Source organism: Myotis davidii, unplaced genomic scaffold, assembly GCF_000327345.1.
Source record: "Myotis davidii unplaced genomic scaffold, ASM32734v1 scaffold1144, whole genome shotgun sequence".
Taxonomy (NCBI): Eukaryota; Metazoa; Chordata; class Mammalia; order Chiroptera; family Vespertilionidae; genus Myotis; species Myotis davidii.
Window position 1 is genome coordinate 462,547 of NW_006294766.1, and position 24,642 is coordinate 487,188.

The 24,642-nt window shown below is 38.0% G+C and overlaps 2 protein-coding genes across 5 annotated transcripts in view; one reads left to right on the forward strand and one right to left on the reverse strand.

Annotated features, from left to right (window-relative positions):
* Positions 1 to 14,071: 14,071 nt before the first annotated feature.
* Positions 14,072 to 16,770, reverse strand: GPR15 (G protein-coupled receptor 15). Its single transcript, XM_006769285.2, has one exon. The coding sequence runs from the start codon at positions 16,640 to 16,642 to the stop codon at positions 15,557 to 15,559; it is 1,086 nt and encodes a 361-aa protein (XP_006769348.1). The 5' UTR covers positions 16,643 to 16,770; the 3' UTR covers positions 14,072 to 15,556.
* Positions 16,771 to 22,488: 5,718 nt separating this feature from the next.
* Positions 22,489 to 24,642, forward strand: part of CLDND1 (claudin domain containing 1) — an 8,551-nt gene continuing 6,397 nt past the window's right edge. Inside the window, exon 1 of one of the 4 annotated variants that reach the window (XM_015567557.1) lies at positions 22,489 to 22,509. Coding sequence is in view for 1 of the 4 variants with exons in the window: in XM_006769286.2 (XP_006769349.1) it covers positions 24,154 to 24,160 (7 nt within the window). In the remaining 3 variants the exon portion in view is untranslated. Of the gene's footprint in view, positions 22,510 to 24,076; positions 24,161 to 24,642 lie in introns of those variants that run through there. The other 3 variants (XM_006769288.2, XM_006769287.2, XM_006769286.2) reach the window with 3 other exon arrangements.

Consider the following 24,642-nt stretch of genomic DNA (forward strand, 5'->3'; position numbering starts at 1 on the left):
TAAGCATAACCAATGGACATAAGACACTGGGGGATAGGGGAGGCTAGGGGACTGTCTAGGGCGGGGGGGGAGGGGGGAGGAAATGGACACATATCTAATACCCTTTGTAATACTTTAAGCAATAAAAAAAAAAAATAGTGTCTGACCCTAACAGTGTCAGCTCCATCCTAACTCATGCCCCACTGTCCCAGGAAAAAAAGGAACCCTGACTTTCCCATGGGCATTTATCACCTTTTACCTCCCTCTGCTCATGGTTCCCATTGCTCACTCCTCAACCCTTTGGGTGAGTATGTGGCTTTTGTCCCCATCCTTTTACTAAAATTATATTGGTTATAGAGGAAGTGAATTTATAAAGCGTTCTCTGGACAGTGAAAAGTGAAGTGATGGATTTAGAAAGGAAGCAAATTTTTAAAACATGGAACAGCAATCAATTCTATTTTAATTTGCAGTATATAGTTAAGAGGATCTGTATAGGTGAGAACTAGAATAATCCTAATTGTAGGTTACTGCTGATATATTTCTGAAAAAGATGTCTGTTTTTCTTTTCTTCATGTTTGCATTTTCAGTTGCCACCCATCTTCTTAGATAGAAATAACCCCCTTCTACCAAGCTGCTGGGAGCAGGGAGGTTCTGAACCTCGCGTGTAATTGCTTTCCTCGGGTTAGTAAAGAGATCAGTCACCAAGTCACCCTTTGTGCTCCAGGGATGGCTGCCACCTCTCATTTTCACAAGAAATGGTAAAGCAAATGAGTCAGCTTCGAGGGCCCTTCAAGAATGGCACGCGATGCTCAGGCTAACCTCAGTCTTATCTGTTACTAAAGAGATTTCACAGAAAGCCCTTAGAAACCCTTCTTCCAGCAATACAGGCACACATCTGCTTCCTTCTTTTTTATTCAATTAGCCTCTTATTCGGCTTCTAGATTTCAGTTAACTTTTTAAAAAATCAAAGTATGATTTTTAGTTAAAAAAAAAAAAGCAGTGATATAGTAGCATGTGATCTTCCCCTTCAGGTAAGATTCTGCATAATTATGTGTAAATGGTATTTTGGATAGTGGGAGAGGGAGGGTGTGTCTATTCTCCTAATCATTTGTCACGTGCTAGTCAACAGTATTAGAAAGATCTTTTTGCTTTTGCTGCATTGTTGGTTTCCTTTTGTTCCTGTGATAAATTGTGTTTCAGTGATGGCTTTGATAACTGGTACCGTGTTTTCTGCTCTGTTGTTTTCCTAATGACACTTTTTTTAAAATCACTATTTTTGTGTTAAGTACTTGGAATAATACGTTCAATAAAATGATTCTTAAATAATAGGAGAAAAACAAAATATGTGACCGAGAAATTCTGAATGAAACCTAAATCTAAGCTACTTTTAAAATCAGTTTTGTAAAGAAACACCTGTTTATAAAGGAGGTGGTAATTTATTGGGGGGAGGGGGGAAAGGTTTGGGTTCTTCTGAAGTTTTGTTATTTTTTCCTTATGTGTATCTTCTAGAAATAAAGCAAATCAATAACATTTTGAAATTGTTTATTTGCTAATCATTGACTCCATGAGCTTTATTTCTTGTTTGCAAGAAGTCAGTGTATTATCATCACACTGGGTAAAGTGAGGCCGTGGAGATAAGGACTTTGGGCAGCAAAAGAGCTAAAGTTGGTGCAAAAGAAAACTTTGATAAGAGAGAAACTGATTTATCCCAATACCCAGGATAGAAAAAGTCAACTATTTGGCCAAAGTAGAGTTTAAGGGAATAGGTAGGACTTCAGTAAGAATGTGTACTTTTGTCTATGTATTCACATTTGTTGCAATCACTCAGATCAAAGGGTTTGGATTAGAGAACATCATGCTTCTGTATTTGAGTAAATCAACAGCATTGATTAAAATGTTATAAGATTGTAAGAAACGCCAAACTTGTCCATATCTATGACCCACCCACCCTAATCCTACCTGTTTCAGACTGATTAAGGGTAATATTTGTAGTGCCCTCCTGGTTGCCCTCCAGACAACTTCTAAAATTTAGAAAGATCTTATAAACAATGCTGATAACTATGCCTGGCAAATATTTGGCTTGGTAATGATTAATATTTGTTGAATAAATGATGAGCCAACCATCATATAATTACTTACACTCCCTTGAAGCTAATCGTAGTTTGTGTTACCAACTGTATATGACAAGTTTTTTTTGTTGTTGTTTTAAGTGTCTTGCATTATCTTAAAAATCACCCGTCTTCAGCATTCAGAAAAATGGGCTTCTTTGTTTTTTCCAACTCTGCTATTCCAGGATTAGATTGGATTGGATTAGTCCTGAAGCATAAAGCAGACAAGAAGTGATATATCCCCTAGTTGTTACACTCTCTGCTTCGGCTGAACCCCAGAAGTGGAAGAATTCTGACTTAGGTTGTAAACAACAAACCCGTAAGTAAACAAACTGCTTATCAGGGTGTTTAGAGCATGGCCTACTTGAAGGATAAATGTTAATTACTTATGACTACTTCTTAACATCACGGATGTTACAAGATTAACAGAAGCAGATAAGAAAGAGAAGCATGATTTACAAGTAAAGCTGGCAGAAGGTTAATTACAGGGGAGTGAGCTATTATTATGTGGTACTAATTTATTGCAATAGATCCTGACAATGCTTTTATAGTATATATTAATAGCATTTTGAGAGGCCTGCAGGGGCTAAATCAGGAAGAAAGCAAAGGCTAATTCCTTTAGCCAACAGAGAATTTATTGACAGAGTCATTCACTACCATATTTTACAATTTCCGAGAACTGGAAAGGGTTGATTAGTCACATCTGCTGTGAATGCAGGAGTGAATATTAGAAGACTTTGCCATATATTTGTTGCTCTAGCAGTTAGATGCTGCAGAGAATTTGGCTTATTCTTTGGAGTAGAAATTCAATTAAGAGTACAGTTCTAACTACAAGGTTTTAATGAAGAAATATACCGGATAAAGCAGGACACAGTATAATATTCTCAGGTTGAAATAGCTCTATGTTACAACTGCCCAAGTTTGGCCCCAGTGGACTTCTGAAACAATATTGCGAGTTTACGAGAGGGCTGAAGAGTGACTTCCCTCCAGTTCTGAATGTAGGAGTTTGCTCATGGGGTAAGTGTATTTACACTGAGTGTATCCAAAGAATAACCAGCCTCTCATGTATTTAATTACAAACAATAACAAATATCAAACTTTTAGAACCTTTTGTTTGGGGGGGGGGTGCAACCTTTTAATCTCTGGAAGAAGTGCATATCCAGGGACTAAGGAATCACTTTAGATTTGTATACTTAAACCTATACCACACCAAAAACTGCATTGCTTTGAGAGTGATAAAATAATTTTCCTCGGCTGAGTTCTCCTCAGTGAGGATCCATTTTCAATAGATTGGGGCCGTTAAGAGAATTACTTCAGGAAATACTTCAAAATGCCTTGTATCGGCTTCAAGCATATTTATTCCCTCTCTCTGCATGTGGGGTTGCTTTAGGCTGGCACCCTCTCTAGAGACAATTTAGGGGGCTGGCAACTGTTCCATCTCCCCTTCCTTTTGGAAATAAATACAAGCTTTATTGTTACCAACCCCAGGCTATTACACTGTCCCATGTGATGGTTAAAAAAGTGATCTATTTTTATTGTTTATTTTGGTTTGTTTGTTTGCTAATCCTAACCCAAAGATATTTTCCATTGATTTTTAGAGTGAGTGGAAGGGAGGGAGAGAGACAAATATCACTGAGGGAGAGAGACAAATATCAGGCATGCTTTCTGACCAGGGCCAGGAATCGAGCCTGCAACTTAGGTACATGTTCCTGACTGGAATCAAACCTGGGACCCTTCAGTCTGTAGGCCGATGCTCAATCCACTGGGCTGAAAGTAATCTAATGAATCTCTTTTGCACACAGACAGCACAGCTTTTTGTCATAACAAGTAGCATTTCATAAGAAAGGTGGTGGAAGTTTAACCTTCTAATACCAACACAATCTGTAGGGTGAGCTTGGGTATTAGATGTACTTTTTCTTCTTATAGGTTCATTATAAGAAATCTGTAACTAGAAAAATTTTGAGGGACAAAGAAAGTGAGACTATAATTCTTACTTAGTACATATATGCTCTTTAAAAAAAAAGTTTTCTGTGAGGGCCACTGTCACAGGTGCTACTATCCTTTAATGTGGGATTGGGTGTGAGGGGAATAAAATAAAAAACAATCTATTTCTTGCATGCAACATACACTTGATTTTCTAGATAAATATTTTTAGTGACCACCGGAAGATACAGAAGATACCATTTCTGATTCAGTGGTCGGCAAACTTATTAGTCAACAGAGCCAAATATCAACAGTACAATGATTGAAATTTCTTTTGAGAGCCAAATTTTTTAAACTTAAACTATATATGTAGGTACACTGTTATTAACTTAATTAGGGTACTCCTAAGGCTTAGGAACAGCCACACTCAAGGGGCCAAAAGCCGCATGTGGCTCGAAAGCTGCAATTTGCCGACCACGGTCACAATTAAGAGGTCATGTTATAAGAAAACATGTTACAAGAAAACATTTTGTATTTAGAAAATAAATTGTATTTTCAATAAAATGGACTTTCCCCTCTCTCAAGCAACATCTTCTTTCTGTTAGTCATGAAAAGGCAAAGAGTTTGAATATTGAGAAATTTTCATTGGAAAAAAATAAGAAGTATAGTTTGAATTTGAGAAATTATTGGGAAAGAGAGAGAGAAAAAATGAGAGAGAAGTAAATCAAGGTTGCTAACAAGCTATTAAAGAATCTTGGTATCAGAGGAAAAAAATATATGGTGAAGTAAAAAAAAAAAAAAGCATAAGTTTTGGAGTTATATAGGCCAGGGTTTAATTGGCATCAGAGTTTCATTTTTAGTTCAGTTCATTAAGAATTATGTGAAATCTCATTTCTTTGAATCCTATTGTTTTCATCTAGAAAATGAAGTTGTTTCTCAACTATCATTCATTAAGCTCTTCATATGTACCAAACGATCATTCATCAGGCTCTTCATATGTACCAAATACTGTGGCACAAATTTCTTAAACTCCCACTTCAATTAAATAGAGCTGCCACTGTCTAGGGCAGTGATGGCGAACCTATGACACGTGTGTCAGAGATGACACACGAACTCATTTTTTTGTTTGATTTTTCTTTGTTAAATGGCATTTAAATATATAAAATAAATATCAAAAATATAAGTCTTTGTTTTACTATGGTTGCAAATATCAAAAAATTTCTACATGTGACACGGCATCAGAATTAAGTTAGGGTTTTTTAAAATGCTGACATGCCGAGCTCAAAAGGCTCGCCATCACTGGTCTAGGGTATAACTGTCCCCAGTTCACAGAGAGAAATAGCTTCAGGAGAGTTAAGAAACATTTTCACTCCCCATAGACAATAATGGCATATTCAGGTCTGTGGTTTTTAGCCACATTGCTATACTATCCAGCCAGTGGTAGAGCTACATCATAATGAAAATTACAAACCAATGATTTAAACATTTTATATATGGTGTTTAAGTTCACTGTGTTCTTCTCAGGCAGCGCTAGAAAGAGACTAGTAACTGGTGTAGTGTTTCTCATAGTCTCTATGTAGTTTATCTCCCAATCAATTATTTGACCCATAATACTATTTGGACTTCCTCTCAAAAGTGTAGAATATATAGGCTTGGAGTTTGTCGCTGGGGTCCAGCCCCAGCGGTCCAGGGGTCCCCAAAGGTGTGGACGGCGTTGGCGAAGAATGAAACACACGGAGACAGCGTTCAGATGATCAGCATAATCAGGTTCTTTTTTATTGCCCTGTTACAACTGTATTTTACTATTTGATGAGCATGCGTATATAGTTACATCATGGTATGTTTTGGTTCCTCCTTTAACCTTTTACAGTTTCTTGTTTTATGTTTACAGTTTCTTACCTGACCTTTGCTAAAAATCTTATTTCTATTTAGCTCTGCTGATTTTAATCTTATCTATTGTCTATGTTTCTACATTCTATAAAGGTTAGTCTCTGTGTCTTACTGGTGGTCTTCTTTGGGACTGCCCTGCGTCGGCAGGTTTTTAGGGGTATAGGCTTTGGTACTTTCTCTGGTGGGTATACCCCTGGGGATGTGGGCTTAGCAAGTCCTACATTTATTACTAACAGTCTTAGTCTAAGTTCCTCATAAGTGGTACACTGTATTTCAGTAACACTGGGGGGTTTTACTGACTTATTCCCTTCCCTAGTCCCATTAATCCCTAACTCTAGGGAAACATTCCCAGCTGGGGAAACAACCTTTCCTGGGGAGGTGGCCCTGGTAAGAACACATAGCGCTAAGAAGGGGAGCAAACATATTAAAAACAGTATGCCATATACCCCAGGTCCCTTGGAACATATGCTGTGCAGATGCTTCTTCCCTGCAGAGACTGTGTCAAGCAGCAAGGATGGAACGGCTTCTGGCAGTTTGTGAAAAGACATAATAGTCTGGTAATAACTGGAAAGAGTTTTGATTATCACGTTTATAATTGAGAATCACTATTTTTTAAAATGCAAATCATATTGGATGTACATTAAGAAAAGTCTGACATTTAAATAGGAAATTAATGTCACAGAGATAAAGAGCTGAATAGGAATCGAGTAAAAGTTACTGCTTCACTTATTTCTCTAATCCTAATACAGCTAGAATTACCTAAAAAGTTAAAGTATGTATCTGTCTAGTTTTTCCAACCCTACTTATTGAAGACACTGTATATTTTTTACTCCTCTGCCATAGATTAATTGTCCATGTAAGCAAGGGTTTATTTCTGGACTTTCTATTCTGTTCCATTGATTTATGTGTCTGTTTTTATGCCCAGTACCATGCTGTTTTGATTGCTATTGCTTTGTAATCTAGTTTGAAATCCAGGCATATGCTACATCCAATTGTGTCCTTTCTTAAGATTTCTAGGGCTATTCGGGATTTTTGTGGTTCTGTGTAGGTTTTAGGATTACTTTTAGGATTCTGAGAAGAATGTCATTGGCATTTGGATTGGCATTGCATTAAACCTGTAGATTGCTTTGGGTAGTATGGACATTTTAACAATATTATTCCTTCCAATCCTTGAGCACTGCATATCCTTCCACTTATTTGCATCCTCTTCAATTTCTTTCTTTAGTGTCTTAGTTTTTAGAGTACAAGTCTTTCACCTCCTTGGTTAAATTTGTTCCTAGGTATTTTATTCTTTTCGATGCTAATGTAAACAAGATTGCTTTCTTAATTTCTACTTCTCATCATTCATTTTAGTGATAGAAACATAATGAATTTCTGTATGTTAATTTTTTTTGTCCTGCTACTTTACCAAATTCATTTTTTACAACAGAATGGACTTAGAGGGTATTATGCTAAGTGAAATAAGTCAGACAGAGAAAGACAAATACATATAATTTCACTTATATGTAGACCCAAAAGAAAACAAACAAATAAAACAAAACGAAAATAGTCTTATGAAATAGAGATCAAACTGATGGTTGCCAGAGGGGCGAGGTATGGGGATATGGGTGAAAAAGGCAAAGAGGAATATCCTATATAATAAAAGCCTAATATGCTAAGTGTCCTGTTGACGGGTCAGCCATTCAACCAATCAAAGCCTAATATGCTAATGATATGCTAAGGCCACTCAACCGATTGCTATGATGTGCACTGACCATCAGGGGACAGTCAACCAGTTGACCAGTTGCTATGATGTGTACTGACTACCAGGGGGCAGATGCTCTGACTGGTAGGTTAGCTTGCTGCTGGGGTCTGGCTGATCAGTACTGAGTGAGATGGGCTGGACACGCCCTGGAGCCCTCCCACAGTCTCTCCCCAGCTGGCCAACCTCCTGTGTCCCTCCCCTGCCCTGATCATGCACCAGTGGGTTCCCTTGGCCTGGCCTGCATCCTCTTGCAATCTGGAACCCCTTGCGGATGTCAGGGAGCCAGTTTCAGCCCGATCCCACAGACCAAGCTGAGGGACCCTACTGGTGCATGAATTCGTGCACTGGGCCCCTAGTAGTGTGATAACTTCACATAGCATGGTGACAGATAATTACTAGATTTACTATGGTGATCACATCATAAGATATATGTGTTGCATCACTATGTTGTATACCTGAAATTAAGATAATATTATATACCAAGTATACTTAAATTTTATAAAAAGTTAAAGGACAGTGACAAAATTACTGTTCCTAAATGAAGTGTAAATGGTATAGGGTTCTAGACCCCCATAGTTACAACATAGTAAAAGCAACGGAAGATAAAATACAAGGCTTGAATATTTAACATTTGTAAATATTTTTCATATTTCAGTAGTGTGATATTTCTAGCACATTCAGTTTAGTTCAACAACCATGTGGGCCTGATTTGAAACAAGGATATAGACATACAGCAATGAAGACACAGTTCTCCCTCTCTGCCAGGGAGCTCTCTCCCTAGTCCATCAGATGACTCCATATGCAGGATCATTAGCTTCTGTGCTACAGGAGAGCATGGGGAGACTGGGCTCTTGTTTGAATGCTGGAGTAGTCAACCCCTCATGACCATTTAACAAATTTAAATATATAACAGTTCTGAAAATGTTACTCTTAAGGAATCAGGTACCTGTACAGGTAATAGGAAGGCCAACTTCAAAAGAATCAGAAAGGGCTCAAGGCCTTACTCTGAGTGAGTTATACTCACTCAGAAATCAGAAATGCAATGAACAATGAAGAACCAGAGGACCTATGATTCAGAATTGATGTTATACAACAAATTTACTTTAGCTCTTATTTTTATTTTGTGTACTTAATTTAAAAGTACAGCTTTTTTCTTACTACAAAATTAATGCATGTTCAATTTGGAAAACATAGGTAGTAATAACAATTTAAAATCATCTGTCACCTCAACCAAAACTACATTTTATGATAAAATATTCTAAATATCCTCTAAAAACCTTAATCACATTATACTCAATAGTCCATGAGGTCTCCCCCAGACTCCACACCACCTATCCTGGTCAATCTTAGTATTTAATATTTAAAACTTTACCAATTTAATAGGTAAAAAATATATTTTGTTCTTTTAATTTGGCCTCTTTGATTATTTATCATGGTAAATATTTTCTTGTTTATTGGCAGTATTTCTTAAAATATATTTTTATTGTTTTCAGAGAGGAGGAGAGGGAGAAAGAGATAGAAATGTCAATGATGAGAGAGAACCACTGATCAGTTGCCTCCCCAACACTCCCCACTGGGGATCCAGCCTGCAACCTGGAAATGCGCCCCTGACTGGAATCGAACCTGGGACCTCTCTGTCCACAGGCCAACGCTCTATCCACAGAGCCAAACTGGCCAGGGCAGCAGTATTTTTTGTTTGAGTTATAGAAGTGAAATTATTGCAATTCAAAATCATAAAGACTATCTGTTATGCAGTGCTGCATTGACTTTTTTTCAATTATTTACTGATTTTCTAGCTTTAAACTATTTTTATTAATGCACACCAAGTTAGTACATGTGCATCCTTTTCATTAAAAATAGAGTAGCCATTTCCATTTACCCTTCATTCTTCTGAATCTTTTATTTTTTGCTTTAAACATGACACCACAGGCCAAGTTTCATTTCTCATTTACCACTTCTCCACCTGAGTTGTCAGTTTTGCTTTTGGTCTAAACTCAGGGTAAGCAAGAGGGCATCTCATTAAATCACGGTCTTTGGGCCAGGTTCCAGCAGTTATCTACTTTACATATCTTCTTTAGTTTGTCGTTTAAAAATAAATTCAAACCTAGTACTATACAAGATGTGTTCTTGTGTTTAACATAATCTTTTACACCTAACAATTTTTAAGGGCAACAAAAATATTTTCATTTGGAGATATCAATATGAACATTTCTTTAGGGAAATGTGACAATATTTAGGAAATAACCATGTCAAAATGGCAGTTATAAGAAGTGACTTATATATGGACTAAGTATTGGCTTTTCCCTAAACATTGGAAGAGATCAAAAAAAGTGATTTGACTTGTAATTTTCTTTTTATCTGTCAAGCTCTTCTTGAGTGTCAGTATTTCATTGTTTGATTCAAACAATAAGTAGCTATGGTGACTGTAAACTGGATGAAGAAACAAGTTCTACATCTATCTCTTAAAATCCTGCAAAGTCTAATAGTGCCATATATATAGGGTGGGGTAAAAGTAGTTTTATAGTTGTGAGTATGGGAAACATAGTTAACTCTTATATTATTATTTATTAACTAGAGGCCTGGTGCATGAAATTCATGCACTGGGGGGATCTCTCTCATCCCAGCCTGCACCCTCTCCAGATTTTCCCTGATTGCCAGCCAGGCCTAGGGACCCTACCTATGCACAAATTTTGTGCACCAGGCCTCTAGTTTACTTATATACTTCAACCAAGAATTTTTAGTTTAATAATGTCTGCCAACTAATAGAATACTTCCCACCACTTTTATTTACTCCCCCCAAAACACCTTTAGATAAATAAATGGGCATTTTATGTGAATTTATATTTCACTATGATTTAACTTGTCAAAAAAACCTTCACTTTGCCCACTTCACCTAGCCAGGTGTTCAGTGGTTAGAACATCAGCTGATGACTGAAGGGTCATGGTTTCAATTCTGGTCCAGGGCAGCACCTTGGTTGCGGGCTTATCCCCAGCCAATCCAGCCAATCGATGTGTCTCTCTCACATAGATGCTTCTCTCTCCTGTCTCTCCCCATCCCTTCCACTCTCTGGAAATCAATGGAGGAAATATCCTCGGGTGAGGATTAATTAAAAACCTTCACTTTTTTGGGGGGGGGATGGAGGGGTCAGAACCAGTTATCTGTCTTCTATTTTGTCCATTAAGTTTGTTCCTGTTGTCAAAATTGTCCCTCCCACCCCCTAAAAAAATGATGTGACACATGCTCATGCATTTATGTTACAATGAGTACATCCTGTATTTGTATTTTTGTTTTCAACATTGCCAAGGTGCTATGGGAAATTAAAGTAACAAAAATTAGGACAAATAAAATTGTTTAAAAGCAAGACTGGTTTTCTTTTCTCCAGGTGGTTTATTTCTAATGACTACTTGTATTTACTTTTCAGTAATTTTATATGTTGCCCATTTTCTAGTTCCCTTACAATCCCGGTCTCAGCAGGTTTTGATTTGTTTTGGGGAAGGGGCAGAGGTAAGATAGGTGATACTGCATCTGTGAAGTGAGGGCAGAGAGCTATAAGATTCAGCTTTATGATCCTGGGGTTTTCTTAAGTTACTTTTGTGTGAGTAACAGTTACTGAAGGGTGAAAAATTACAGGGCAGTGTGCAGTACATGCTCATGCATTTATGTTACAATGAGTACATCCTGTATTTGTATTTTTGTTTTCAACATTGCCAAGGTGCTATGGGAAATTAAAGTAACAAAACTTAGGACAAATAAAATTGTTTAAAAGCAAAAAAACAAACAAAAAAAACCCCTTCACTTTTTACAAAAAATGTATTTTTTTTATTTTTGAGAGAATGGGAGAGGGAGAGAGAGATAGAAACATCAATGATGAGAGAGGCTCATCGATTGGCTACCTTTTACACGCTCCCCACTTGGGACGAGCCTGTGCCCTGACCAAGAATTGAATCCTCACCTCCTGGTTCATGGGTTGATGCTTAACCACTGAACCACACTGGCTGGCAAACCTTTATTAATTTGACACATTGGATATTTTAAATAAGTATTTTTTTGCAAAGTTGTAGGTTAATCTTAGGTTACAATTCCCATTTATTGAATACAGTTAGGAAATACAGCTCTATTAAAGATTTGGCAAAGAAAGCAAGAGAAAAGAGTAATTCATTCAAAGGTGGATTTTTGCATCCACAGTATGAAATCAGGTCACTAGTACTGTTTTTTACCCTGTACACATATATGTAACATCTAGCCATAATTGTTTACTCATAGAATTGACAAAAATAAAGGAGGTAGATGCCAAGAAAAGAACTTAAAATAAGAACAGGCATTTGCAAGGGACAATCCAATCCACACCAACCTCTGTGGAAGGCAAAATCCAATAAGCATTTACAAATATTCTGGTAGAATTGTCCTGCTTTTTTTCCAGAGGGTGCTTCTCTCTCTCATGGTGCTAAAGGCATCATCTTTCTGGCGGGCTATACCAGTGGCATGTTTAAAATAAATTTGTAATTCTTTTAATATTGCTTGACTTTTGTGAATGAGTTCTGCAAGTAGGATGAGGCTTACTCCTCTGTGACACACATTTGACGAGTCATTTCTCACCTCTGAGATTGCTAAGAGAAGAAATAGAGAATGATTTGAGGAGTCAAAATGAATCATAAAGGAAGATTTATTTCACTCATCTTACCATCATACTGTGCATTTCTTCATCTATTTAAAAATTATGTTGTGACCCTGGAGTAGTAGTCTACTCTCAGTCACGCACATAGCTTCCCTTTAAGACTGTATTCTCACTCAGAGGTGATTTTGACTTGTTAGAGGGGACAAATTAAGGTAGTCCCAGGAATACCAGGTAGGTTTTAATGTTTAAATATGACTGAAATGGAGTAAATGTGTGTTTGTGACTATGTGCACCTTGAGTATATCTATTTTTAAATTAATTCTAAGTTATCAATGACATTTTACTCAGGCTTTATAATGGAGAGCTTTTCTGTGTTAAGTTGAAGAAAAGTTTCTTGAGAAATGGTTGGAGATTACTGTCATAAATATATGTCAGTGACTTTTGCCAATAGCTTTGGACTGCTTAAATAAACAACAGGTAATGTTAATCTGCAAAGATTTCCTTATAGATTTACTCTTACTAAATTGTAGTCTGTTTTTCTAACTTTGACTGTAACCAGCAAGGCATGATTCTGTTAAGGATTAATTTTCTAGAACTTGTGGCAATGTGTGTTGATTTGTTGCATAATGACTTTAAATTACCACAAAGTAGCCCTCAGAGTGGTTTAACTGAGATAACAAAAATCTTGAAAAGTTATTAATATATGTCTATATTTCTGAATATATATATACATAGAATTTGTTCATATTAAAAATGTGGAAATATTATGGTTTGAAACTATGCAAAATGAGATCTAACCAAATAATTTATAATAAAACCTTTAATGCTATTATAATATAAATAATATTTTATACCAGAGGAATCCACATACGACATAGTAACTTACCAACTTAAACAAGTCTTGAACTTTTTTCTATGACAGTTATGCCATCTATAAAATTATGTATTTTTCCTTCTATCTCTTTGGTACATTATGAATATAAAATACACTAAGAATAAAATTAGCATGTCTGTTTAAAGTATTAGAAAGTACAACAATATGTCTTTTTTGATGTTATTTTAAATATTCTCATCAAAAACTAAAAGGATGAAACAGAAGTTAGATTCTTAGTATTTGTTAAATCAGAGTGATTATCATTTGATATATTTTAGTTTGAAAAATTTTAAGCAATATTCAATAATTAATAATAGAAACCCAATAGCTTTATATAATAATTTGTTACTCAGTGTTTTTAAAAAACCATTATATTAGTCTTATAATATTCTTGAGAATTCTATACACATATAGTCAACTAAATTTAAGTATGAAAGATTAAAATTATTTGCTCAATGTTCCAACGTTAAAGATGAAGTTAAACCTAATAATCTATGTTTTCTCATTTCCTAACAAATACCTTAGCTAAGTGATTGGGCTATTTTTTATAGGGAGCATTTTTTAAAGACAATGATTTTCACGATTAGTAATAGTGCTTTTATTGATTTGTTCTAAAAATGTGAATGTCTCTACCTTCCATATTTTGTTTTCATCTAACGTTTGGAGATCTATTTAATTGTTTTGAATTGTTTTGAAGTATTCCAAGAAACTTTATTTCTTATGACTTACACTGTCATTTTTCTATATCTATGATTAATTACTAAAATACTAAGAATATTACTATTAATATTAATGTGTTGATAAAATTAATACAACATAGAATATGTATATAATAACATTATATTTTTATTTAATAAAAGCTTAAGAGAAATGAACAAATTAACCAATTTACAAAATAAAAAATTATATTTTCAATTTTTAAATGGATTATAAGATGCCCAATATTTGACATTTTTTAATGTGAAAGATACATACATAGAATGAACTTGAATTACTTCATCTCTGAAAAAATTATAAGCTTTCTCTGATTTTTAAACTTAATAGTTAGAAGTAAAACATTAACTCATTTGAGTCAACAGTGAGTTTAAAAATAAAACATCTTTCTTTTAAGTTAAAAAATGTTTTCAATAGTATGTTTGCTGCTTTTGTGTTTACTGCTAATTACATTGCTAGTTTTTCACTCCAAAGTCTTTAAAAAGAATATTAGGTACAAATCATCTAAGTAAATATTTATTGGGTGAAGGAATTCAGCATAGTCTCTGGGTTTGGAAAAATCTATACAAAATACCAACATCATCATTGTTATGATGTTTTTTGTACTTCAGAGTGTCCTGCCTTCTTATATTACTGGGTCAAATCTTGAAATTATATGCTCCAGCAAATGATACTATGAGGAATGTGTAGCACTAACATTTTAATTAAATTACAAAAGCATAATCTGCACAAGGCTGTAGCTAAGCATTTGATGACCCCTAATTATATTATTAGTAACATTTTTATTTGATACCTAGATAACTGGATAAATTAAAAACATATAATTAAAGCAAAGTCATATCCTAATTTATAAAGACAATAAAAACAAAAGAGCATAGCAAAATCCCATTGAAAAGTAGTTACTACACCATTATAATGAGATACAATTTTACCAATATATCTTACAAAGAAAATAAAGGTCAAACCTTGCCATATGCTTTCTTGTTAAAATACTCTAGAAGGCCAGATAATAATGTAAGTCTCAAGTCATAAACATAATACAAAATGATTCACCCCCATGAGCTTTTTGCCAGTCTAAAGTTATTTTGAATGGCACAGGATGAAAGCCAACATTGGAAGATGGTGAAGAATCACCATACAAGGTTTTAAATAACAAGACCAGAACCTCACTTCATCACTCAGGAACAATTACTGTCAGAGCACAGATATATTATATTTTCTGCTCCCTACATTGACACCACTTGTCTCACCAGGTATAAGTGGGCAGAATCCTTTAACTGTAGTCCACTTTGGAGCCCAGTATGAAGGGTGGTGTGGGCGAAGGTACCATTGTTCTTGAAAGAGAAAAAAAAGCCTAAATGTGCATTAAGAATCTTGAAGAAAGAAACTAGTCCAAACAGGAGCCTTTATCTCAGAGTTCAAGGACGTAAAGGAGTTGTATTTTGCCCGGTGAACTGGATTGGCAAGGGTCAAATAAGGCCAGTCAGCTGGAAAAAACAACAACAACAAAAAACCCCCACCCTACCAGCATATGGCCTAATTATATCCACAAACACAAAGACTTTTCAATTGTCTTTTTCATAAAAAATAACTCTTCCTTGCATTTATGAAGCAATATGAATACTTTTAGCAATACTCTTCTTCCTCCTTTGTCGACCCAAATGAGCTGTCCAGTCCACCAACAGAGCTTGAGAAGTCAGAGTTCCTGTTAGAGTGACACAGACCTCTTTCTCCTCCTGGCAAAATCCCCTGCGTGAATGAAGTTGGAGAGGGCCTTAGTGAGGTGACTATCTGACGTCTCGGTGCTGCTCCCAAAGTCATAGTTCTTGAGGCCAGGGCACAAGCAGTGCACAACGGCCCTGCGGATGTAGCTGTCAAAGATATAGTAAATAAAAGGGTTGACACAGCTGTTGGCAAATGCCAAGGGCCCACTCACCTCCATGCCCAGCTGGGGAATAGACGAGGAAAAGTAGTGTTCTTGCTGCAACCTAGAGACAATGGCCAGGAGCTTGAACGTATTAAAGGGCAGCCAGGAGAATACAAAGGCTGCCACGACAATAAGTATGATCTTGATGGATTTCCTCAGTTTCTTGTTATGCTTTCCCGTCTGCTGGTAATGGGCACACAGCTTCCTTGCGATACAGCAGTAGCAGGTCACGATGCTCACCAAAGGCGCAAAAAAGGTAGCAATTAGGGACACCAGGGCCCAAGTCAGTTTAAGTGAGGTGGCGCTCTTCTCTGCACAGTATGGCTTATCATTGATCAGGATGAGCTCCCTGCTCAGAAGAGAAGGCAACCCCAGGAGGCAAGAGACAAACCAGACGCTGGCACAGACTCCATACGCACAGTCTCTCCTTCGGAATTTCCTGGCTACGGCTGGACACACAATGGCCAGGTAGCGGTCGATGCTCATGCAGGTGAGCAGGAAAACGCTGCAGTGCATGTTGACAGAGATCATGTAGGAGCTGCCTTTGCACAGGAAAGAACCCGTTCTCCACAGTCCTGACGAGGCTTCTTTATCCACCCAGAGAGGCAGCGTGATGAGGAAAATGAAGTCCGAGGCGGCCAGGTTCAGGATAAAGATGTCGATCAGTCTCCGGCTGCCCCGTTTGAAATGCAGCACGCTCATGAGGAGGAGGTTCCCCAGCGCCCCGAGCAGGAACACGGTTGCGTAAAAGATGGGAAGGAAAACAGATGTGTAAGGAGCATGGAAGTGGGTCTCCTCCAGATCGTCAGGATTTGGGCTTGTACCATATACATAATCCCAATAAACAGAGGTTGCTTCTGGGTCCATCCGTAAAGATCAGGTGGCAAAATCTGGTAAGTTTCCTTACCTAAGAAGTTTTTGTATGAATTTTAGAAATCTCAAGGCAGCTTCTTTTATACAGTGCCACCCCCTCCCCCGCCTCGCCCCTCCCTTAGAAGATCTTGGTACAAACATAAACACAGAGATGAAAAAAAGCAGTTTCTACCACTCTTCAGAAAGCGCCCACCAGGAACATCACCCTGATTGGTGTTGGGTGGTTGTGGTTTTTTTTCAATTTACATTTGCCCAGGAAACTAAGCTGCTTTTTTACTTCTTGTTTCAAGGTTTTGAACTTGTTCCTTTAAATCCAGAAATTAGAAAATGAATTAACATTTTTTTCCTTACCTACGTTAAAGACCTATTTTGCTTTTCTAACAGAGAATCCTTTTGATTTAGCCCTCTGTCTCACCTGTAAGATACTGTTTTACTTTTAGAATTGTAAGGTGATGATGGTGAAGATACTGTTTTTATTGACATCATTGGTGAAATGTGAAGAAAATAGTCTTCCGTTGCATGAAGAGTGAATTGAAACTCTAAATCATGCCAGTCTGCATCTATGACAAACATAATGGTTCCAGTTAGGTTATGAGATTTTTCCCAAATACTTGACTCTTTTAGTTCATTTATAATCAATCCTGTCTCAATAAGTTGTGTCTTGTTATTTTTGTAAAATCTTCAAAGCCTGAGGCCATATCTTGTGCTTTTATTATTTGCAAAAAATTTCCACTATGATTAGCACAGCACCTTGCACATAGTAGGTGCTTTGGGAATGTTAGTTTATTTGAGTTGATTAGAAAAGCTCTTATTTTTGTGATTCAGTATTATTAGCAATGGTGAATTCATTGGGTTTAACTCCAGGCATTCTTATAACTTACAAATACAGGTTTAAAAATCACAAATTGATATTTTCAACTTCTCTGCTATTATAATTCAACCAATAACATTCCCTTTGTTAGGATTAAGATTCTTGTTTGAAAGATTTTTCTCCTGCCAACCCTTAAACATCTACCCTTCATCAGACTTTAGGTCCCCTCTCTCTTTACACCTCACCTTTGTAGCAGTGATTGTTTAGCTTTTGAGCTATGACTTTTCCTTTTCCTTAAGTACTTCTACACATCAGTGAACTTCACTTTGGAAATTATTGACCTGGCAACAGAGAGACTTACATTAAGTGACATTATAATGGAGTTGCCAGTATAGGCACTATAAAAGGAAGATATTTGGTTCATTCAAAACACTTGGGAAGTAGGCTGACATGGGAAAGATCCCATCATATTTTCTTATCTATTCTCTTTTATATTAGAAAGACCATAGCAAAATATAACAAATTCTGAAACTGACTCCATTTATTTCAAATTTTTACTAGCTGAAGTGGCTCAAGCTTCTCTCACACTCTTCTCTCCTTCCCTCTTACAGATGGATATTACGAATGCATGTAGATGAAAATACAATTGTTAAACATTTGAAGTTATTTCTACTGAATTTTTATTTCTTTCAGACTTAATATGTTGAAAAGAATGATCCTGCCTGCTGTATTCCCTCCTTCTCTCTTTTCCTTGAATGTCACCTCAGTCTAAGGTGTCAGTCTAAGTCAGGGGAAGATGAGGGCTTCCCTGATCTGGGGCAGCCCCGAGAAGTCACCTAGAAGTTGTTGTTTTTTGGTCTGGGTCTGCCTTCTTCTATGTCCCTGGCTGTCCTGTGTTGTTCATGAAAGGTGGGGAGGGGTTAGGGGGTACACCCTTTACTAAGTACAGGCTGCAAATGAGAAGAACTAATGCTTTGACGTTTCTGGGATGAAAGTCTTTCCCATGTGTAAGCCTTAAATATTTAATAGAATGATTTATTTTGTCAAATAGTTTGAAGCAGGTCAATATTAACTTGAAAAGGATTAATGGAGTAAACACAGACTATTCAACCACTATACCTATGTGTATGTGTCTTAAATTAATCTGTATATTTGTATTTTAATTGTATTGTTAGAATTTATATTATGCAAACAGAAGTTCTTTTGGCATTTTAGAAGATAAGATTGATTTGGGACCGAAAATACTTTTTAAAAAATGTTTAGATATGTCTCAAAAAATCCACATAAAATTATAAAATGGAAAAGAGTTGATGCTCATACTCTAGAGCAGTGGTTCTCAACCTTGGCTGCACATTAATATAACCTGAGAATCTTTTTAAAATGCTGATTTCTGGGGCTCATCCTTTGGAAATTCTGTTTCTTTGTTCCAAACAAATCTGAATTTCTCAGTAAATTTTAAGCCAGCTGTAGACAAAATGATTTACTTCATGTACATGGTCACTTGAAATACAGTAATTAGTGGTTGAATGCTGTGATGTGAGAATATCTAATGTGGATCAATAGTATCTTGGGACCCAAGTTAAAAAACAAATTAAGTGTTTTGAGCCACAAAAGGGAACAATAGAATTGTTCTGAGCTTTTAATAACTCAAAGAATACTAAGCTATTATAAGACAGAACCGTAATAGAAGCTGACTAGACAAGGTAAGGACGGACATTGCTCTAAATCAGCTCGGGTGTAATGGTCATTTTCAGGCTTCAAATGCTCTTTGACATAAATATGAGTTAATTAACAATAAAATAAGCAGTACACATAGACCAAAACTCAAAACAACATCACACATACAGCCTATAAAAAAGCAGTCTGAACAGGATGATTTAAAAAGAAAAAAAGAGTAAGATGTAAATATTAGTAACTCAATTACAGCATATATGCCATCTCAAGAATGGGTTTCCCCTCCAAGCTGCTCAGCTTTCCTCTCCCATCCCGGCAGATAATTGCTTCCACTTTTATGTTCTCTGAGACCTTATACAACAGTTTATGATTCATTCCACATGATTTGTTCTTTTGGTGTCTGACCTCCTGAGCTGATCATGAGCAAGTTGAAGGGCGAGACCATTCATTGTCTCTCCACTGGCTTCTAGTAACTACCCAGTTAAAGTCTTTTATGGACTGTCGAAGCCATTGTTTTGAAGCTGTGGGTGCCAGACCACATTACCCACATGAGAGTCGCTTGGGTGCCTACTGAACTGTAGCTTTCTGAACACAGTCCCGGATTTATTGAATCAAAATCATTAGGAGTGGAGTCCAGGACTTTATGTTTAACAAACATCAAAGGTCATTCTTATACACACTAAAGTTTAGAATCACTATTCTCATTCACTTATCTTAACCAACTTCATATGGTATGCTTTGTTATTTGGCTAACTTTTTTAGAAGTTTAAAAATCACCTCTAAATTTGAATTTTTTAGAAGTCTTCTACCTTGAACTTCACAGAATTTTAGAAATTTAGACTTTGGAGCCCTTCCTATTCTGTGTCCCAGGTCCTGAGATATGTTCAGAATTGGGTCAGATGTTGAAGATGAGGAGAGAGTAAGGTTTTCTCCACAGAGAATCTATTATCATGTATCATGTGGCCATAGCTGTGACTTGCATCCTCTGCTTCACAGGTGGGCTGAGGTTTTCTGTGCAGACAGCCACCCCAACTGGCATGTGATGTATTTCTTCTGCTTCTTCTCTGTCAACCACTCTGGTCCCCATATTAAATAGGGGCTCATCAGAATATATAGCATATAGCATAGCAGAAAGAACTCTCTGCTCAGATATGCTGTCCTGATGAGCCCTATAATAAATGGCAAATAGCATGAAGCAAATTGTTTTTCATTAATTTTTATCAGATGACGATATATTTTATTAGAAAAAACCCACTCTTGTCCATTTCTTATTTGAGTATTATATAGTCTATAACAATTTAAGTAGCCCAGTTTAAGAGATCTGTTTATACTCTAAGAGTTAATGATTTATTTTTATTTTGACAGTTACTTGGAGAGTTTTCTGTAATACACCAGTAATGTAATATATCCTACCAAAGTAAGTGTTATCAGGTTCCATCACAGGGAATATAGAGCGTTGAATTCATTTATTTTTTATTATAGCTGACATACAATATTATGTTAGCATCAGGTGTACAACATAGTGATTAGTTATTTATATACATTACAAAGTGATCACCCCTTATAAATCTAGTATCCATCTGACACCCTATATGGTTATTACAATATTATTTACTATACTAGAGGCTGCCAACTGCTGGCCAGGGCCTCCCTCCCTTCCCCCAGCAGGCCCCTGGTCGAACTCCCAGTCAAGTGGACAATTTTCATAGTACGCTTTTATTATATAGGATTCCCTGTGATGTACTTTATATCCCCATGACTAATTTTATAACTGTCAATTTGTACTTCTTTTTAAAAAATTTTATGAGTTTATTTGATGACATGTTTATTGATTTGGCCCAATTACTTATGCATTCATTGGTTGATTCTTACATGTACCCTGACTGGGGATCAAACCCACAACCTTGGTATTTCGGGATGACATTCTAACCAACTGAGCTACCTGGCCAGGGCATTTAGTTGTAATTTTTTTTTTAAAATCATCACCTGAAGATATTTTTCCATTGATTTTTGGAGAGAGTGGAGGAGAGAGGGAAAGACAGAAAGAAACATTGATGTGAGAGAAACACATTGATTGGTTTCCTACAACCAGAGCCCAAGCCAGGAAGGAGCCTGTAACCGAGGTATGTGCCCTTTGGTCCATAGGCTGATGCTCTATCCACTGAGCCAAACTGGCTAGGGCAGTTGTAATTTTGATGTGGTTGTGAGAGGAGGTGAGCACAGCATTTTCCTACTCTGCCATCTTTTTCTTTCCTTTTTATTGAATTTATTGGGGTGACACTGTTTAACAAAATTACATAGGTTTCAAGTGCACAATTCCACAACACATCATCTGTACACTGTACTGTGTGTTCGCCTCCCCAATTTAAGTCTCCCTCCATTCTACTCTGCCATCTTGAGGAAAGCCATTTTAGATGAACTTTTCTATTTGCCTTGTTCTTGGTTAAATAGCTATTTTTCTATAGTGAATTGATCCAAGGAAAAATTTTATGTAAGTTTTTTAGGGTGGTTGTTTATTGGAGCTGAGAGTTTGTATATATTCCTATTTTTCTTCTTTCTATACTACTAGGTTTTCCTTTCCCAAGAAAAACAACAAAATTTTATGAGAAAATATAATGTAGATATACTTTATTCAATGTAATTTTTTAGTTCCTAAAATATGTGCAATTAAAAATTAATATTTAATTAGATTAGGGAATTTGGTGTGAAAGGGAATTCTCATATTAAGAATTGTTTTGTAAGTACATCATATAAGCAAATAATATCTGCATATCTATATTTTCAGTTGTTGGCTTATTTAAACTGGAATGTAACTGCAAAACCTGCTGAAACTAGAACCACCCTTGACAAATTAAGCCAGAGGCCTAGTTCAACTTTGCTTTTAAATGTAAATTGCATCATCTGTACATGGTTGCCTTAAATTATCTTTAACATTTTATAAAAATATTTCAGTCCAGCTACTGTTTTCCAAAACAACAGAGTAAGAAATGGAAGCAGACATTTACCTCTATTACGTCTATTATTAAGGATTTATATTGCCTACCCACACAAATAAGTATAAACAGGAAACACCCAAGATGCAGAGATAAATCAGAAATATGGTTGTGTGCTTGGAGTTACTGCATTCGATGGGACAGTGCAAGTCCTCTGTGCTGACTGGGCAGGATGGTCACAGCCGCTAACAGGCAGACACTTCCAGGTCCATCCTAAATTGCTGAGTGAAATGTGTTTTGTGTGTTTTCTGAGCATTCTGCAGACTTGATGGGTGAAAGCGACATCCTCGTTGGCAGGTCTCCCCAAAGACAACCACCCTGAATCATGAATGCGTATGTGCGCTTGAACAGAGCTACGTAAGGAGGCCTGAAACCTGGTCCTGGTAAGTCTTTCCTAGTCATTTGACAGTTAGTCCAGAGGTTCATAAAACCTACTGAAATGAACAGACTCCTACCTCTATAAATGGCTTATTTTCTCCTGCTAGAGCAGCGGTTCTCAACCTGTGGGTCGCGGCCCCTTTGGGGGTCGAACGACCCTTTCACAGGGGTCGCCTAAGACCATCGGAAAACACATATATAATTACATATTGTTTTTGTGATTAATCACTATGCTGTAATTATGTTCAATTTGTAACAATGAAATTGGGGGTCACCACAACATGAGGAACTGTATTAAAGGGTCGTGGCATTAGGAAGGTTGAGAACCACTGCTCTAAAGGCATCAGAAGCTTTTAAAGGCTGTATATCAGTGGTTCTCAACCTTCTGGCCCTTTAAATACAGTTCCTCATATTGTCACCCAACCATAAAATTATTTTCATTGCTACTTCATAACTGTAATGTTGCTACTGTTATGAATCGTAATGTAAATATCTGATATGCAGAATGGTCTTAGGCGACCCCTGTGAAAGGGTCGTTCAACCAAAGGGGTCGTGACCCACAGGTTAAGAACCGCTGCTGTATATAATGACCTTAGATGTTCAACACATATTTTCCAATACTAATCTATAATAAGAAAAGCATTATATGCTTATTAGACGGGACAGCCAAACGACCTTTTTGATGAAGCCGTGGCAGCAGGGATGAGGCAGAGGCGGTTAGGGGCGATGAGGCAGACAAGTGGTTAGGGGTGATCAGGCAGGCAAGCAAGAGGTTAGGAGCCAGCAGTCCCAGATTGCAAGAGGGATGTCTGCCAGTTTAGGGATCAGCAGTCAAACCAGCAGTCAAACATCCCCTGAGGGGTCCCGGATTACAAAAGGATGCAGGCCAGGCTGCGGGACTCCCCTCTTCCCCCGTGCACGAATTTCATGCACTGGGCCTCTAATAACTTAATAATTGTTTACTATGCCTCAGTCCCTGTGCTGGGCATTTTATTTTTTATTTTCTTCCTCATTCAGTACTCACAATGATCACTTTGGATAGGGGCTATTGTCAACACCATATTTTGGAGAACATCCATATTTTGGAGAAAATAAAACTGAAACTTAAAGAACTAAAATGTAATGTCACAAAGCTAGTCGGCTCACTACAACACTCAAGTTTGGGAAGTCAGTTATTCACCCTGAGCTCAGTTCCCTTGTCTTTGAATTTGAGGTGGTATCTTCCTCTTTGAATTGTAAAACCTCCTTTATATAGGTCACAACCGATGACTAGCAGTGACCGGAGACAGTTCGCCTTAATCTGTGGACCCCAGAACCTTCCTTGCAAAATAAAAGACTTCACCCGTTCAGACCTCCCGTTTGTCTGCTGCTTTCCCTCAGGAGCTGAACTACATCCCCCACAAGGCACCGCGCGCTGCGCTGGGAATGCCGTCCGTCCCCTCTCTCAGCTCTCCCTCCGTTCCTCCTACAACTCCCACAAGCCCCCTCGGCCCTCGGCCTGGGCCTGGGCCAGGGCCAGACCTGGGGTGGAGGCGGAGGCGCGGGAGTTATGGAGGGGGCGGGCTCTGCAGGGAAGTGCGTCAGAGGAGGCGCGGGGAGAGTAGGGCGCTGTGGTCCGAGCTGAAGGGTGAAGCTGGCGGAGCAGGAGGATGGGCGGTGAGAGAGCGGGGCCGGCGTCGCCGGGCGGGGGTCGCGTAGCCGAGCGACGTTGCTACGGTTTAGGGAGGGTCCCCTCCCTGGCGCCGCTGGGGTGGGCGGGTTCTGAGCGGCGAAGCTGGGCGGGGTGGTCCCTCGGCCGAGGGGTCTGGGGAGGGGCCTGGTCGGGTACCCGGGGCCCCTGGCCCGGTCCGCGCAGGGCTTCCCCGTCCCTACCCGGCCCGCGTCGACCTCCCCCGGAGCCCAGGGGCGCCCCGCGAGGGGCCGGCGCCAAGCGTCCGGCCTGCCAGGAGCGCCTCCCGGGGCCGGGACCTCATTTTAAGGTCATTTGCGAGCACGAGGATAACAGAGGGTTCAAAAGAATAGACCCCAACCCGCCCCCTGGGGTTGCCATGCATGACTGTCATTGCCCTGATCGCCCCAAGTCACCCCCAGCCTCCTGGCGCGGCCCCCGCCGTCCGCGAGTCCGTGTCCGAGCTGCT